The sequence below is a fragment of the Vanacampus margaritifer genome, chromosome 18 (genome assembly GCF_051991255.1).
Source record: "Vanacampus margaritifer isolate UIUO_Vmar chromosome 18, RoL_Vmar_1.0, whole genome shotgun sequence".
Classification (NCBI taxonomy): Eukaryota; Metazoa; Chordata; class Actinopteri; order Syngnathiformes; family Syngnathidae; genus Vanacampus; species Vanacampus margaritifer.
The window spans coordinates 5779654-5798067 of record NC_135449.1 but is presented as its reverse complement, the minus strand read 5'-3'; the positions used below and the strand labels follow the sequence as shown (position 1 = coordinate 5798067).

Here is an 18414-nt window from a genome sequence, read left to right as displayed (position 1 = left end):
AAAATGAACCGATCAACTTTATGGTTCAATTTGACTCAACTTTCTGGGTGGTTTTATACAAAATATCCCAATTTATGACCCAAACTTAGGTCAAAGTAACCCAAGTAGAGGATCTTACCCAACTTTATGGGCTGCTATATAGAAAAATGACTCGTGTTTTTTACGCAAAGTTGGGTCAAATTGATCCAAGTAGAAGATAAAACCTAACTTTCTGGGCTGTTAAATAAAAAAAAAATTTTTTTTTAAAGACCCAATTTTTGCCCCAAAGTTGGGTCAAATTGATCCAAGTAGAAGATAAAACCTAACTTTCTGGGCTGTTTAATAAAAAAAAAAATAAAATTAAAGACCCAATTTTTGCCCCAAAGTTGGGTCAAATTGACCCAAGTTGAAGATCTGTCCTTTTTTTTTTTTATACCCATAATAGGATTATTTTGTATATATTAATATCACAATTAGTTGCCATTATAGTCACAAAATGGTGACGTTCCACAAGGCTCACTACTCAGTCCCCTATATTTTTGTCTTTCTTTAATTACTGTAATCATGACTTTGCTATTGCATTTTTATACCATAGTGGTAGATTTGGGTTTTACTGAATATTTGTGAGTAACTTTAGATGAACTAATCATTTCAGTATACTGTATAAAATGTTTGTTTAGCGATGAACCAGTGATGATCTTGTATTGGGAATTTGTGGAATATGAATAAAGATGATTGATCAAGTATTCGCGTTATTGTTTTGCATATCAATGTTTCATGCCAACGCAAGCTTGATGACTTGGATTCAATGGCTGGTTTTGAAATTACATTTTTCGGCTATGTGCTCCTGTGTGTGTTATTATTATTCCCATCTTGGCCAACGACATCCCTGATTGGCAGCCTCATTAATCCTGACACCTTCGGTTTACTGTCAGGAATACAAAGTCAACCATTTTTCTGGCCTTTTTCAGTCTGTGCATCCAATATCATTATTCAGGTCCTTTTGAAAAATTTTCAAAGATTTATTCCACGTGTTTTTGTCAATCTGTGCTTGTCACTTTCAATAATAACGTTTTCTGCAAAAAAAAAAGAAGTGTATTTCTGTTTTGATAATAATTCATGCTTGCATTTTAATAGCCTTTGTCATATGCTGACAGCCTAAACTTGAACCACAGCTATTAAATGGCTCCCCCTGCTGGAAATTTAAACTCACTGCCAACACGAATGTGGTATATAATACACCACTTTTATAATAATAATAATGATAACGTTATTTGTTTATTATCTATTAGTTATCTTCAAAAAATATTAATTAAGTTATTTATTTACATATGTATGTATTTATTTATGCATCTATCTATTTTTTTAATCTGTTTATTTAGTTGGTGGTGGTGTATAACTGCACTTCGTCACACTGATAAGTGATGGCGTTATGATTATTAAAAAAAAACTACATTACCCATGAGCGCCACGGACTGGCTTCCTGGTTGAGAACACCAAACACAAGCATCCGAGAGGCAGCAATGCAGCTGTCAGTCAACATGCTGATTGTGGCAAATGTTAACAAGGCAGGAGCGGGTCATAAATATCGAGAGCGAGAGAGAGAGACAACCCCCCCCCCCGTGAGAACGGGACTTCCCGACCTGTCTGCCCCAAACCAAATGGCCTGGACATGTGAGCCACTAATTACAAGACGACATGGTAACTATATTTGTGGCTTTTTGACAGGATGACGGTGCACCAGTGTGGCTAAATTTAGCATTGGCGTCATCTTATCTAAGCACTTAGAATGCCTTTGATAGCTTCCTCTTGTACGACAATGATGGCAGCTCTCCGGGGGATAGAACAGCACACTACGAGAATCAACTTTCAATTTAATACTACAACATCCCTCATACTGGTTCAAAAAAATGCTGTCGCTTGCTTCTTAACTGGAAGACGTAAGAGGGAGCCCTTAATTTATAATCTGGGCTCCCTTTGGACACTTAAGAGTTTGTTTTAGGATTCTGGTCCCAAACTATGTGATGTCCTACACTTGAATTCCTTGGCGTTCCACACAGCACGAGACGTGAGCCCTTATATTTGTGTCTATTTTGTTTTCAGTGTTTTTAACTTTTATTATCTTCTGTTTAATGTTTTATTTTGAGATGACCACAATGTTAACATTTTTAAATGGTTTTCTTTACTAATGTTATTGTGTCATCTATGAATAGATGAATGTTTCATGTTGTCATATTTACTTACTTTTTTATTTTTTTATTTTTTCAAGATGAGCCTTTAGGTTTGTCGAAGAATTTTCTCTCCAGTACTGTATGTATGAAATGTTTTGGTGGGTTTTCTTCAGTAATTTAGCAAAACATGGTGGCTAGCCTGCTAGCTAACAGGTGTACATTATATTAAAGCACACTATACATTTTTGCATCAAAAGAGCACTTTGATGCCATTAATCTGAGGAATAGAAGAGTCAATTATTAGTTAGTCAGTCACTTAACGATCTTCACAGTGTCTGAATTACCTTGGCCACCTGGGGGCAGTATAAAACATAACTCCACTCAGCTCATCGGTACGGTGCTAATAATAGTTTTCTATGCAGAGGATAAATAACATATGACTGCGAGTTCACTATGATTAGTGTCATTAAACTTCAGTTAGGAGCAACAACAAAAAAAAGCTTGAAGCCTCTTTTTTGAAGAATTGTTTGCTATTTAAGCTCCAAGATGACAGTTCAACAAAGCAACGGGCCCCAAGAGAGGACCGACCAGCTGTTACGTATTTTTTTTTTCTTTTTTTTTTCGCCCATAAATTCCTCAGTCACAAGCCCACGCTCAGCAAAAGACAAGAGGGGCTGTGGCCGGGCTGTGGCCGGGCTGTGCCGGGAGGGTCGAAGAAGCCCGAGAAGGGGTGGTAGGGAGGGCAAAGGAGGAAAGTGCTGGCAGCGTGTCGAGGAGAGCGAGGAGAGATGAACAGACGCCACACAGGTAGAACGCGCAGCCAGGGAGTTTGTACGTATAAAAAGACAGATTACGCAGTGTGTTTTGTTGGACAAAACAGGAAGTGGACCAGCTCAACGTGGGATGCTGTGAGGAGGACGCCTGCCAAGTGGCCCCATTAGTCAGGTACGACAATCTGGCATTTTTTATTTTCATTTTATGCTATTTTTTATTATATATATATATATATATATATATATATTTTTTTTTTTTTTTTATTATATATATATATATATATATATATATATATATATATATGTATATGTATATGTATATATATATATATATATATATATATATATATATATATTTTTTTTTTTTTAAATGTATTTTTTATTTATTTATTTTTTTTTATGGAATGTTTCAGGAAGTGTCTAAAGAGACATACAGATATTTTATATAATCATTTTTGGAGCAATTAAGTGAATTTATGATAAATCACCTTTACACAAAGTTAGACCACATTTGACAAATTCTTAATACTGTACTTTTGTTTATGTGCAACTATAGTGTAGCTTTACGTCACATTCACAACACACAATGTACATTGTTTTCGTGGTTATCCATAGTTTGGCCAATGAAGGTCAAACGCGCAATGGATGCTTGACTTGACTGTAAATGTCGGCCAGCGTGTAGGAGACATGCAAATGTTTCCGAGTTCACAAAGCTCACTCTGTGCGGCGCGCACACTCGACGTTTGTCCTCCATCCTCATCTCGCTTTTGCATTTCAAGTCTTCTCTCCCACGCCAGCATTTTGACCCCATCGTTTCGCTTCTTCTCCTCACTCGTTTATCAAGAAGATGCTGCAAAACTCTTAACAATAACACCCCCAGAAGGTTGGGAGGGGGGGGGATGTTGGAGATGATTCTCATCTCTTTGACTTGACAAAGATGTGATTGTTGGCATTCATTTAGTCCGTGACTGACTTGAAAGGAGGTTGTGGTTGGCGATCAGCTGGTATGGGAAGTGGGGGGGGGGGGGGGGCTGACGCTCAGATTTTTCCTTCCAGCTTATCTTTTTCATCTGCTGTTTAAACGAGGTCAATAGTGCAGGAATAGATGTATGCTGATCATCAGTATAGGAAGAGAGCAATGTGGAACGTAGAAAAGCCATTGAGCGACTGAACAAAGACTCATTGAAATTGCCGCATGAATAATAATAATCATCATAATCATTATCATCATTATAATGACACATTTTGAATTAAATGCATGGTCTTTTTTATTTTAACCGCCTTCCTATATACATGGTTGTAAAAACAAAACAAAAAGACAACACCTTATTATCTGTTTTTTTTTTTTTTTTTAAATATGCCATTGTCTTTTTAAAAAAGAAAAACGCCATACTGTAGTGTACATGGTCGTTTGAATAATAAAAATAAAAAAAACGCTTTAATGGTTGTTTTGTTTTGTTTTCAAACAAAAAAACGAAACCTTACTATACATGGTCGTTTAAAAAAAAAAAAAGCCTTACTAAACATGGTTGTTAAAAAAAGCCAAATAAAAAAATCAATGATGTATAGACAAGGTTTTTTTTTTTTTTTTTTTTAAAGCCATGATGTATATAAGGACTTTTTTAAAATGGGGAAATGCAGTTTATGCTTGCATGCATATATATATTTATAAATAAAAAATGTAGAAAGCCATGATGTATAGTAAGGTTTTTTATTATTTAAAAAAAAAAAAAAAGCCATGATGTGTAAGTAAGGATTTTTTATATATAATTAAAAAAGCCAGGATGTATAGTACAGCTTTTTTTTTTTCAAAAAAAAATCAATGATGTATAGTCAAGGGTTTTTTTTTGTGTTTTATTTTTTTTAAGCCATGATGTATATAAGGATTTTTTTTAAATTGGGAAATGCAGTTTATGCTTGCATGCATATATATATTTATAAATAAAAAATGTAAAAAGCCATGATGTAGAGTAAGGCTTTAAAAAAAATTTTTTTAAATAGTCATGATGTATAGTACAGTTTTTTTTTTATTAAAAAAAAAAGCCATGATGTATAAGTAAGGATTTTTTTAATATATAATTAAAAAAGCCAGGATGTATAGTACAGCTTTTTTTTTTTTAAGCCATGATGTATATAAGGATTTTTTTATTATTATTGGGAAATGCGGTTTATGTTTGCATGCATATATAGTTATAAGTAAAAATAAATAAATAAAAAGCCATGATGATGATGTAAGGATTTTTTTTTTTTAATTAAAATGGTCATGAAAGAATTTGAGAACCAGCCAGGGAGGGGGCACATGTGGTCACCCCATAGCGCCCCTATGTCGGATATGACAGGCGAGAGCCCCCCCTGCTGAGGCTCCAGAGGTGGCACTTTGAAAATATTTTTAAAAAATGGTTGACTTAGAAAAAAATTGAGAACCAGCCAGGGAGGGGTATAGTACAGGTTTTTTTTTTTTTAGAAAAAAAAAAAAACATGATGTATAAGTAAGTATTTTTTATATAAAATTTAAAAAGCCATGATGTATGCATAGTAAGGCTTCTTTTTTTTTTTTTTATAAAAAAAAATCAATGATGTATAGTCAAGCTTTTTTTCTTCTTTTTATTTTTTATTTTACTTTTAAGCCATGATGTATATAGGGACTTTTTATTTATTTATTGGGAAATTCAGTTTATGCTTGCATGTGTCCGCAGAAACAAACGTGGTCACTGCTTACACATTTGTCTCCTCCATCTTTAGTTGGAATTCGATTCCTCAGCACTCCCCGTCCGCATTCCTTCAGTTTAGGACACATATTTCTTGACGTCCCATGCCGGTCGGCCATTCGCCAGATTGTTTTTTGTTTTGTTTTTCAAACACTCCCAGCCACCAGGGCCATGCAGCTGTTGTCACCTGTCACTTCTGCAGTCATAGTGGACATGCTGGGTGGCCCAGAATAGAATAAGTGGGAGAATGTCGCTGCAAGTGGGTGAGGGCGACACCAAGTCAGAATGAAAAAGTTGACATGGGAGGAAGGGCAAGTCATAAGGGAATTCGGCCGGCGTGTTCGGAGGCTTCGGGGTGTTGAGCGTGGGAATGATTCCACGTAGCGAGGTTGTGGTAAGGCCAGGCGCACTTGATATGAATATCGCTCATTCATTTGAATGCAATATTAAACATAGATCGAGGCTACAGTTGAGTACGCTGTTTTGTTTTTTCATTAAATGTCCTCCGCAGGATGGATGAGCAGGACCGAGTAAGCCAAGCATCCAGCGTGGCCACCATTTCATACTTTCCAGTCAGAAGGGTTGGTTAGAATCGATTTGCTTTATATTGTAGTATTTATCCATTTAAAAAAAATGCAACTTTGTTATCATCAAACTGTCCAGGAAAGCGATGGCAAGTTGCAAACATTTGGCAAAAGATGTCAGGCAGCCAAGAGAGACCCCAACCGCCCCGTGGTCATCAGAGGATGGCTCAACAAAAAAGTTCTTAACGCCTTTTTAAAATATATACATTAATCATTGCTATTACCAAAAGGCATTCATCTTTATTTATCATAATTCCTCTATAGGACAGCACTGGTTTGAAATTATGGAAGCGAAGATGGTTCGTCCTCTCCAACTACTGTTTGTTCTACTATAAGGGTAAACATTTTGTTATCAGCGCTAGACTTTCTTATTTTTCTCAATGAATCTCGCCGGCTTTTGTTGACTTGTTTTTGCGTCCCAATCAGACAGCAGAGAAGAACCCGTGCTGGGGAGCATTCCGCTGCCCAGCTACAAAATCTTGTTCTGCACGCCGAGAGAATGCAAGAACAGGAAGTTCACCTTCAAGGTACCTTTTTTTTTTTTATTGCTCTTTTGCGTATATGTGTTTATATAAAAAAAAATAAAAAATACACTGTGGATATTAAAAGTCTACACACCCCTGTTCAAATGCAAGGTTAGCAAATAAATTTCCAGAAATTTTTCACTATTAACGTAACTTGTAACCTGTATTCTTTTTTCAACTCTATTCTTTTTCGGAGGGTGAATAAAAATAAACAGTTAAAAAGGCTGTGCACACTTGTGCAACCACATTATATCAAAGATGTATAACTTTGTTCAAATTTAACCAAAACCACATTCAATCTCATGTTAAATGGGAGTCACAACGCTTATAAAGTGTCTCTGATTAACCTCAAATCAATTTCAGATGTTCTAGTAGGCTTTTCCTGACATTTTTCTGACTTTATTGGACCACAACACATTTTTTCCTAAATGCATATCAAGATTGATGAGATTGAAACCTTCAGGCTTCACTTAGAATTAGGGATGGGTGAGTATATCGGTATTGGGCCGATACTGGCCTTATTTTAAATTATCGGGTACTCATAGAGGCTGCCGATACCAGCCACCGATACTTAAGGCAAAGATACAAAGCCATTGTGTCAAATGAAATTTTATTTATCAAAAGTACTAGAGGTATCGGTACTCAAGGAGTAAATACTTGCATTGGTATTGGTCTGGGGGGGCGGGGGTGGGGGGGTCGAGTGGTACTGTACATTCCTAGGTAAAATAGAAATATTAGGAAAAGTCCACTTGAACAGCTGAACTTTATTTAGGATTAATCAGAGGCACCTTAAATAGTGGCAATTTTGTGCTAACTCACTTTTAATATAAGTGCGAATGAACACATCCACATCCCAGTTAAAAAGGGTGTGCACACTTGTGCAACCATATTATTTTTCTCAAATTGATGTTTTTTTTCAATTGAGATTATCGTTCATGAGTTTTAAAAATGATTTATTTGGGGCTCATTGTTTATATCACAAAAATCTGGCATTTAAACAGGGGTGTGTAGACTTTTTATAACCATCATAACTCACAACATTAACACTGCGTGGTATTATTCGTGAACAAGGTAGTGCACCAGGGGATGCGGTCTTATTACTTCAGCGCCGACACTCAGGAGGACATGCTGGGTTGGGTCCGAGCGCTCAGTCAGTCTGCTTCCATGGAGACGGACGGTTCGATGCAAAGGTATGTGACGGTCTCACAAAATGTAGATATCATGGTGGAAATGGTCCAATTCCAATCGTTCGCAGGCGCTGCTCAAGCTACCAAGATTTCACTCAGATAGGCGGCAGCACCGAGTCGGTGGACCTCCCCAAGTCCCCGTCACACGAGGAGACGTGTCCGAAACCGAGACACGTCAGCAGAACTCTCGGCGAGCAGACTCATCTGAGCGGAGGAAGGATTGTGACGTCGAACCCGGAGCTGAGAGGCAGGAAGAGCGTTCATCAGAGGAACTCAAGGTTTGTTTCCAAAGACTCCCTCCTGCTTCCGTAGTTTCACTCGTTTTGCTTTTGCGCAGCCCTTCAGCTCGAACCCCTAGCCCTTGGGGTCCGAACCGGGAGGCGGATTCTCTCCCTTTCATCGCATCGCATGCGGAAATCATCGGCGCGGGTTCTTTGACCTCCCGGAGTCAGCTGGGGTCTCGCTCTCACACGCCGGTGGGAAGGGTTGACATTCGACCCCAGGATGGCTCGGGCACGATGGCGGACACGCTGTACTACACACCTGCCTCACCCAAGATGGAGTTCAGATCCACTCCCGCCAGTCCTGTCACAGAGAGGTGGCCGAACATCGCTAAGGTTAGCGTAGCATTTTTTTTTCTTCAAATTGCATGAAATGAATGGTCACTTTCTACGCTTCCAATGTCTGATGGCTAATTCCTGATCGTAAAATGGCCACAAGAGGGTTAAAAAAAAAAAAAAAAAAAAAAAGCTGAAAATGTCAGTTTTGCTTGATCAACAAATCTATTTTTATTCGCTAAAACCATCCAGACTTTCAATCTTTAGGAAACATAATGTTTTATGACACTTCTCCGAGATTTGTTGTCATCCCTTTTTTTTTTTTTTTTTTTTTTATCACTTTGACGCATGTAAGTGGCAGATGACGTGGGGACAAACCAAAAGTATCAATTTGGCGAAAAATGTGAAATTGACCATATTTGGACATATCATATAATAACTAATATACAATCCAAATTTAATGTGGTTCTGTGGTCCCTGTGTACAATTTTTAAGTATTTTAATTAGTGTTGCCAACTCAAGTAGCTTTTATCTGTCCTAAAAGTCACTAGAAGAACTAAATGATGTCATCGCCTAATTTGCATAATTGGCAAATTTGCATGTAATTGTAATGGGTGCTGTAGGAGAGAGGAATAACATTGAAAACAAAAAACACACTAAATATGTTTAGAACTACAAATGAGCTTTGATTTGACGCTTTTGACAACAACAACAACAACAACAAAAAGTCGCCAAGAAGCTATTTGTGAATCCGCTACACTAAATTGACAAATGTAATTAGTGGTGATGAAGTGCTGCATCAACCAGTGAAAATACATCATGGTATAATTGACATCATTTGAATAGGAGATTTTGCAAATATTTTTTAATATATGTTGAATATGTCAGTATGTAAAGTGTATAATTAAATTTGACTTTTGCAAGCATCTTATATGACATACTGTATATCACATCTGTGTTTGTAGCCCACACCGATATATGGATCTGTACATCACGCCCCCACTGGGCGAAGACCTTTAGGAAAGGTGATTTGCAAAATGCATACAAACCTGCTTTTTAATGTCTTGTGATTTATTTAACGTTGCCTCTTTCTTTAGAGCTACTCGACCGGGGCCCACACGGACCTGCTGCCCCCTTTGCCGCCCTCATCCAGGGTTGCACATGGCCACCAAACCCAAAACCAGCACCGCAGCCATTTATCTGTCAGTATCCCAACAATATTGAGTTTCTATAGTATATACGGAGAAGTTGTGTGTGTGTTGATTTGTATATTGTTGATTAAATGCAAAAATGTCATAAATTCATTTTTTTGGGGGGGCAGCACAAATGATTATACTTAAACAGTGAGAGTTATGTAACAATCTGATCTGAACACAATTCATAATTTTTCGCTGGTTTGTGATGCAAATTTTTCATTGCCATGGCAACCGGCGTTCAGTGTTCTAAAATTGGGATGGCCCCGCCTGGACATCTCTGGTGTTGTGTTAGCACATGTTAGCAACAGGGTTATATAGTTTGGGATTTTCCATGATAATTAGTTTTTATTTAGTTCTGAATTTAGTTTATTATTATTATTATTATTATTATTGAGTTACTTTGAATTAGTTTATATAATAATAAATTTTTTTTTTTTTTTTTGCAAATATGCTTTGTTTTAGTTTCGATTTTATTAGATTTAGTATTAGTTTTTTTTTGTATGTGTATATATATATATATATATATATATATATATATATATATATATATATATATGGAGTATTTGTTGGGTATAAGATAATTTTAAAAAAAAAAGTAAATAAATACATTTAACTCATTCACTGCCATTGACGGCTGTTGACGTAAAAAATTCATTTGAACTATTTCTATTAGCCTAACATTTTTTTCCACTTTTGTTAAGCATGAAAACCTAGATTTTTTTTAAATTGTACATTTACACTATTGAAGTCATGTGATTAATTACAATTCAAAATTAGCAGCATCGGGCAATTAAAAGCTCATGTGTGAAAAGAAGAAAATGACAGACATTTTCACTATAATTATAGTTAGTTTAATTAATATCATATAATAATAAAAATTTAAAAAAGAAAAATTATTTTACATATATATTTTTTGGGAAATATATTTTTTTATATTAATATTAAAAAAAAAATCATCTTCACTTCCACATATATTTTCTTTGGTGGTGCGCCGCAAGATTTTTCTCATATAATCTCCATAATTTGGATTTTCCAGCCTCCAAAGTCTGACCCAACGCCAATCAGACCTCTAGAAAGTGACGCCGACGTAAGTAGCCTTCAATACGTGAACGGCGCCATAAGAGCAACGATAACGTGCGTCCTTCTCAGCTCAGATTGTAATATTTTTTTCCTCTTTTCCAGGCTGTGTTGACAAGGTTGTGTGGGTGCGACAAGCTTCTGCAGTCTTTGTCCGTTGAACTCTCGCAACTCCAAATGGACAAGGTCGCTAGCGCAATAGTTGCTAACGGAAAAAAAAAACAAAAAAAAAAAACATTTCTATGATGAATATATTTTTTTAGAGTGAATTTTCTCTTCACAGGAGAGTGTCCAGTGTGCTTTAGAGGTGTTGAGGCTGCAGCTAGAGGACTGGAGCAGCCAGGGACCCCGTGCTCAGGAAGAGGCTCTGACCCAGAAGGTTTTGCTGCTGGAGGAACTGGTCACAATCCGGGCCAGGATGTGCGACGTGTCATTGGTATGCAAAAAGTTTAGGGAAGCAGGATTGTAATAATAATTTCATCTCACATTTATATTTACCTCTGTATTTGTCTTTTAGGAAATGGAGGTTGTGTGGAGTCAGTATGAGAGGATGGAAAGTGAACTTTGCGTTTTTCGCTCACACCTGCAGCACGTTTGCCACTTTGGAATGCCGCAGGTATGTTTGCATAAAACAAAGGCAACTACAAGTTAAGTTTTGGTAATTATGTTTAGCTTAATGCTAGCAAACGTCATAGAAGGGCTAACGAGGAGCTTCAATGGCATATATTATTTATCCTCTGACCAGCTCCATGTATATCAACTTGTCTATTATACTGCCCTCAAGTGGCCAAGGTGCATATGGACAGTACAACATATGCAATTATTAACTCATTCACTGTCATAAATTCATAAAAACAATTTAAAAAAACATTTTAGGTTTTCATACTCTTGTTAGCAAAAGTGGAAAAAAATGTTAATCTAATAGAAATAGTTAAAATGATTTTTCGACGTTTATAACCGTCAATGGCAGTGAATGAATAAAAAAAAATAATAAAAAAAGATTATTAAAAATTTGGGACAATTAATCACATGACTTCACTAGTTTACTCACGATTAATCACAAATTTCATATCTGTTCTAAATGTACAATTTTTTTTTTTAGGTTTTCATACTCTTGTTAGCAAAAGTGGAAAAAAATGTTAATCTAATAGAAATAGTTAAAATGATTTTTCGACGTTTTTTGCCGTCAATGGCAGTGAATGAGTTAAGAAACACACTCAAACTTTTTTTTTTCTTTTTTTCTTTCTGTCTTTCCTTACTTGCTTCCAGGAGCAGTGTCGGGCCCAGAGGGAGCTCTGGATGATGGAGGACATTCTCGCAGGGTTAAAGGTGAACAGGGACCACTTCCGCTTCCTGCTGGGATTACACAAACGCCACAGTTAGTATCTGTGCCTCTCCGATTTATCATCTACAATTTAGTTTAGTCATTTTGCGAAATTAAACTGACCTAACTTCAAGTTTACGTCGTGTTCAGGGTTCGAGTCCTCAGGCCCGCATCCTGGATCTTCTGGTTCTGCCACAGAGATTCCTCACGTGCCAATAGTAAGGCCGCTGTGTTTCTGTCAACTGTCCTTTACAACTAGTCCGGCTTTCTATGAGAGTATTTTTCTTTTTTCACAATCTGCTCAACAATGAAAAATTAAGATTCAAGGAGAACTAAGTGGTCATGTGCCTTAAACCATAATCTGAAACCCAAGCCACTGTTTAAAACCCTTAAAATCAAAATTCTAAATCCTAGTCCTAGTTTAAAAACCCTATTTTGAAACCCTAACCCAAATTTAAAACACACCTAGTGTCTCAAATTAGGGTTTTAGGTCTTGTTTAATAAACCCTATTTTGAAACCCTAACTCTCGTTTAAAACACTCAGATGAGACCCTACATTTTATTTAGAACCCTGATATGAGACACTGGGCCTTTTTTTAAATCCTACTTTGAAACCCTAAAACTAACCCTAGTTTAAAATGTTACTTTTAAACCCTAACTTTAATCTTAAAACCCATAGATCTTATTTAAAACCGCAATCTGAGACTGTAGGTCTGCTTTTCGAACCCTGTCTCTAGTCTAAAATCCCATTTTGAAACCATAGCCGTAGTTTAAAATCTTCATTTGAAGCCCTAGCCATGGTTCAAAACCCTACTTTGAAACATAGCCAGCCCTAATTTGAAACCCTACTTTCAAACCTGACCTTACACATTTTTTTTGACCTTACACATTCTGAGTTTTTTTTTTTTTTTACACATTTTTTATTAAAAAAAAATTTACACTTTTTTTTTTGGACCTTATACATTCTGAGGGTTGCTTTCCTCATCTATAACCCGAACCACTGTTATAAACTGAGACTATTTTGAAACTTGAAATTTGAAACCCAAACCATAGCACAGTGGATCCCAGTTCTGATGCCGAACCCGAGTTGCGATACTTATGTCCATCAGTGTGCGAAATTGAGGCATATATGACGGCCATGTTTGAATCCCAGCAGAATGTGGAACCCGAGCCACCGCCAGTCCGCCCTCCTTTACCTCAGGAGTTGCTGGAAAGCATTCAGAGCAGGAGCCAGGACCTCGGCTGGACCGATTCCCCATATGAGGTGAGGACAAAACGTTTCACAAGCAAAATTGGACACTTTTGATGAATCTGTTGTCGTCATTTAGGGGATTTACGGCGATCGCAAACACAGAAGAGGCAAAAGTCAACCTGACGCATCCGGTTTGCACTGATTCCCGTTTAAAAGAATGACACATTCTCTTCACTTTTATGCCTCTTCTTTTACCATTTGTCATTTTTTTTTACCTCACTAGCATCTCAGGGGATGACGAAGGGGAACACAGCCGATACAACATCCCAATTAACCAAGGTTGGACTCCTCTTATTTTCCACTGCGCTGGTTTTTACTGGCTAATGTGTTCCCAAACACGCAGCCAAATATAGATCCGCTCCAAAACTGATTTTTTTTACCTCTTTGCTATCGCAGCCAAATGAAAATTCTTTGATTCTGTCATCTTCCCTGCAATTAGGGCATGTTGCATTACTCGCTTTGGCCGAAAGGGGGAAGCAGAGAGCAGCACCCCCCCAACACCTCTCTTCCCCCCTATCCCCTTCTGGCACCTATCATACTTTTCTCACATACATGGATACATTCACACGCATGCACAATCACATGCTAACACGTGAATATCTGCGCTAACAAGTGCGATGTTCTAAGTCGCCCCGTGTCGCCTTTTAGAAGATGAAGATGAGCGAGGAGGAGCAGATGGAGAGGATGAAGAGGAACCAGGAGAGGATGACTAATAGGAAGAAACCTCCCATACGCTCTCCAGCTGCCGACACCCAAAGTCAAAGTTCAGAAACGCAAGAGGTTTGTTAGGCTGATCACAAACAAATCTGATTTTGTGCCAGCGGACATTTTGTTAAGCACAAGCTCCAATAAATGCTCTAATAAAGCGGAACCCCCATTTAACGGTGTGATTGGAGGAATGAGTCGTCCATTTGAGCTGATCGTCCATTAAAAACACCCAATACAGAACAAGATAATTGTAAATAAATAAATAAAAATCTTGAAAATTATTATTTTTTTAAAGTTGACCCAAACTTATCTGAGCCACGATGTTAGCGCTTTCAAAAATAGCATAGCTGCGTGCGTACATGATGCTAAGCTATATGTCCATGCTTCCCATTACTCTTAAAGTGGAAGCAAACATTTCTTGACAATAATATGTTATATGTGACCTCACTAGTCTAAACATGACGTTATGATTAATATTACATTTGTTGGAATATGAGTCATGCTGCAAAATCCAGCATTTTTTTTTATCCATCTCGGGCGGCGGCCATTTTGTCACTTGCTGTCAACTTCGGATGACATCACAGTTAACCTGTTTACTGAAGCTGAGCTGTGATTGGTTGTTACCTGAGACCTTAGCAACTGTGATGTCATTTTTACTCTACAGCAAGTGGCCAAATGGCCGCCTTCTGATATTGATTTTTTTTTTTTTTAAAAAGCTTGATTTTGCTGCTTAAAACTCTTTGACTGCCAGACGTTTTCAGAAAAGGGATGCCGTGGGTGCCAGCCGATTTAAGCATTTTTTGACTGATCTTTCAAGGTCCACAGAAAATTATGTCTTTGGACTATGGAAACACACATACTACCAAATGAAATATTGCACTCTCATCTTTCATCAGAAAAAAAAGTTTGTTTCTACCTTATTCCGTTCTTCAGTAATCAACAATAGAAAATGGTTAGTTTCACCTCTGTTTTGAAAAAAAACGTCTTTTAACGTCTTTGGCACTCCTCCATAGGATTTTACTAAACGTTATTTAACGTTTTTGGCAGTCAAAGTGTTAACTCATATTCCACTAACAATAATAACCAAAATAGACTAGAGGGGCTGCATAGAACATACTACTGTCAATAATTTTACCTTTAATGGGAATATTGCCACTGCTAAGATGGCCGCTACCTTTTAGCCTTCTCTACTATAAGTCTGTGACTCAACACTATTTTCTGTCCGTTGAACCCAACCATATATTTCCTCAGGCCCCCTTTCCTTTAAGGGTGACACAAGTGGTTACCGCCGTGCTGCCGTCTTCCCTGGTGGCCCGGCGTGTTTCCGTGGAGGATCCCCCGCCTGAGCTCGAAGCCCCGCTGGCCGAACAGGTCTCGTCAGAGGCGCAGCGACGGCTGCCGGAGCCTGGCAAAAAATCCAGGCCGACTCAATTCTCAGTAGAGAAGCCTCTTTTTATGAAGGCGAGCCGACGAGCAGCCAGGAGCTCTGAAATGGACTCGGACGTCAGCAGAGCTGCTTCTGCAGAGATTTCGGGGACACGGCCAATGGAAGCTCTCACAGATGGTCTCAGCTCTGAAATGAAGGTTATTTGAGTTAATCGCGGGATTAAAATATAATAGTCTGGATTATTGCTTCAAAACTGTCAAAAGTAACCCGAATTAGTTGAAATAGCTAACCCGAGCAAATGCCATTTACCCTCTCATTGCAAATGCGTGAACAGGCTGTTGAAGAGCCTTCTTCCCACTTGACCCCTGACATGGACCCTGACCTCTGTATGACCCCTGAGCAGCGCGAGGCCAAACTCAGACGTGTGGAACGTATCCGGCAGCGAGTCATACAAAGGTACAATATCATATAGTTTTGTTACTGTTTGTACAGTACTGTAAAAAAAAAAAAAAAAAAAAAGAAATTCTAAGGCTACCTAGATTTGATTTAGGATAATCACTTTTCATAACATTTAGATCTTAAATGATGTGAAAGGAATCATTTAGAGTCTGAATTACGGGATTCGACTAAATAGAAGCTTGGAGTAGTGACCCTTAGATATTTATTTTTTATTTTTTAAATTAAATAATACGGGAAAAAAAATTCTATCTATCTCGCTAGCAGGCTAGCTAGCTAGCTAGTTAGCTATCCATCTCGCTAGCTAGTTAGCTAGCTACAATATTGATACACTTTCTCTATTCCTGTCGTTTAGCTAGCTCACAATTAAAGCTAAATGCAAACTAGTTATTCCATTTTACAGTATCGTTACACCTAGTATAAAAAAATATATACAATTATATATATTTATCTATCTATCTATTTGTCAGTGCCATTACACCGGTCAAGCGGGAGGATCGTCTCCATGACACATCAGGAAAGCAAAGAGCAACATCAGGTAGGCCTACTTATTTCTTATCTTGCGATTTTGTTGCAGATGAATTGATATTCCTCTCCAGTTTGATGAACGCTCATTTCCGTTCTTTAGCTCATGAATCGAACGGCCTCGAGAAGACCTTCAGAACTTCTCTGAGCTACGTTCCTCCGGATTCTCCGATCCCTGAAAACAAACAAGAACAGCATGCAAAGGGTCCCATAAAGTTCGGGAGCAGAACGCAGCATAAAAGTTACAGTCGCAGGGCAGGCGTCGCCACTAAAATCAAACGGCCGCCGTCGCCGCATCACGTCACCTCGATGACCGTCTATCAGAAAGATGGAGGACAGATGGAGGATGGAGACAAGCAAGAGCTTCATCAATGTGATGACAGGCAGAATTCATCTCCCGATTTGAGATCCAAGTGGTTCCTCTCCACCAACCACCGTCTCGAATTCCGACCACTGCACATCCCTGATATCGACGTCAGCACCGAGGAGACATCACGCAAGGGCGACCACCCCCACCCCGCTTGTTCCGACGAAGGCGGCGAGTCCGGCATGATGTCTTCCGCCGTCATTCAGAGCTTGGAAAAAATGAAAGAAAACCACTCGCTGTTCTATAAGATCGCTTGCGACATCAGCATCTCCGACACGGACATCACCAAGAATGACGGTCATTCGCGAGAGGAGCTCGCCGTCGCCGAATCTGTGGTCGGAAGCGCGTCTGATCGCGAGGGCGAGGATACTGAAACGGACCAACTGGTAGCGAACACGGTGGACGCACTCAGGTTGTACATCGAAGAATCACAACATGAAGATCCACTTCAAGACACGGCCTTGGAATTTGACCCAGATGAGAACGGTGGGACCAAGAAGTCCGAGGACCAGGAAAACTCGAAGACTTCATCCGGTTCCGTCCACAATGACAAGAGCATCAGTCGGACTGCATCTTTCCAAAAGCCGAAAGTAACCGTTTTCAGGACCAGTTTGTAGGAGGAACCATTGCTTGAATCATCTTATTTGTCAAAGTGACTGAAGTGAAAAATATCTGTTGGACCAGAACCTTTCAACAACAGGGTCTCGGGCCACCATTAGATTTATTTTCATGTGGATGCAGCATCCTTAGAGCTGGCTCGATACTCTGCCACAATTCATTCATATTAACTATATAATTAAACTGTAAATTTCAAATTGATGTGGAAGCAAAAAAAAAAGTTTAGAAAATAGCATTTTTACTTAAATTTTTACTTACACACAAGCAAGCAACATTTACCATACCATCCACATGATATAAAATACTCACATATCCAGAACCTTTCTCAACAAATTCAGTAAAAAGCAGCATTTAGAATTGGGAAGAATTAAGAATTTTTTGTGTCATTGTGCTTTTTAGTTTAGATTTGAATGAATGAAACCATGATAAACAATGACCTCACCTTACCAGCTTCCTATGGCCACCCCGTGTCTACGGCCACCCCAATGAAAAATTTCTAGCTACGGCCCTGCTCAGGGTGATTTTTTTTTTTCAGAGATTAAAAAAAATATGTTTATTTAAAATAAAATAAAAATGACTGTGAACATGCAAGATGCACACATGCAAATTGTTCTTGTGACCCCGAGGATAACAATTCTAACATCAAGTAAAATGAATGGATGGATATATCTGTCGACAAAATGTTCCTGTGTTTTGTATCTTAAACATCCTCATTAATAAAGATGTCGTGCTCTACATGGAAAGCCCCTCCAGCTCCTGATTCATTTGCACATTATATCTTATTTTCTTTTTTTTTTTTTTTTGAAAGGACGTCCCCGGGTGCTTCTGCTGCTCTCTGAAAACACCTGACGCAGAATTTAGACGGAGCCCCACCAAAAAAATAAAAAAAATAATAAAATGCCTTTGTCACTTTAAATCCTTGCCGAGTCTTAGTCGATGACATCATTGTCTGCGAACACATTACATCATCCCTTCCCAGGCTTGCTCTCTTAAAGACAACACCACCTTATGTTTACCCAGC

At 38.2% G+C, this 18414-nt stretch overlaps 1 protein-coding gene across 5 annotated transcripts; it reads left to right on the top strand.

The window, feature by feature from the left end:
• The first annotated feature begins 1590 nt into the window (after positions 1-1590).
• Positions 1591-18139, top strand: plekha4 (pleckstrin homology domain containing A4). Of its 5 annotated transcripts, none has more exons than XM_077551742.1 (26): positions 1591-2047; positions 2791-2957; positions 3031-3095; positions 6143-6212; positions 6295-6393; positions 6480-6552; positions 6642-6742; positions 7811-7929; positions 7995-8204; positions 8264-8543; positions 9449-9508; positions 9581-9685; positions 10716-10766; positions 10862-10942; positions 11040-11192; positions 11274-11372; positions 12026-12134; positions 12231-12298; positions 13234-13344; positions 13409-13463; positions 13556-13611; positions 13981-14112; positions 15292-15624; positions 15762-15883; positions 16354-16421; positions 16512-18139. In XM_077551742.1, exons 4-26 carry the CDS (start codon positions 6144-6146, stop codon positions 17390-17392), a joined length of 3435 nt encoding a protein of 1144 aa, XP_077407868.1. In that variant the 5' UTR covers positions 1591-2047; positions 2791-2957; positions 3031-3095; position 6143; the 3' UTR covers positions 17393-18139. The 5 variants fall into 5 exon arrangements, with proteins under 5 accessions (XP_077407868.1, XP_077407870.1, XP_077407867.1 ...); XM_077551743.1 differs by having other exon boundaries at positions 1609-1680; XM_077551744.1 differs by having other exon boundaries at positions 1591-2957; positions 13237-13344.
• The last annotated feature ends 275 nt before the right edge of the window (positions 18140-18414 follow it).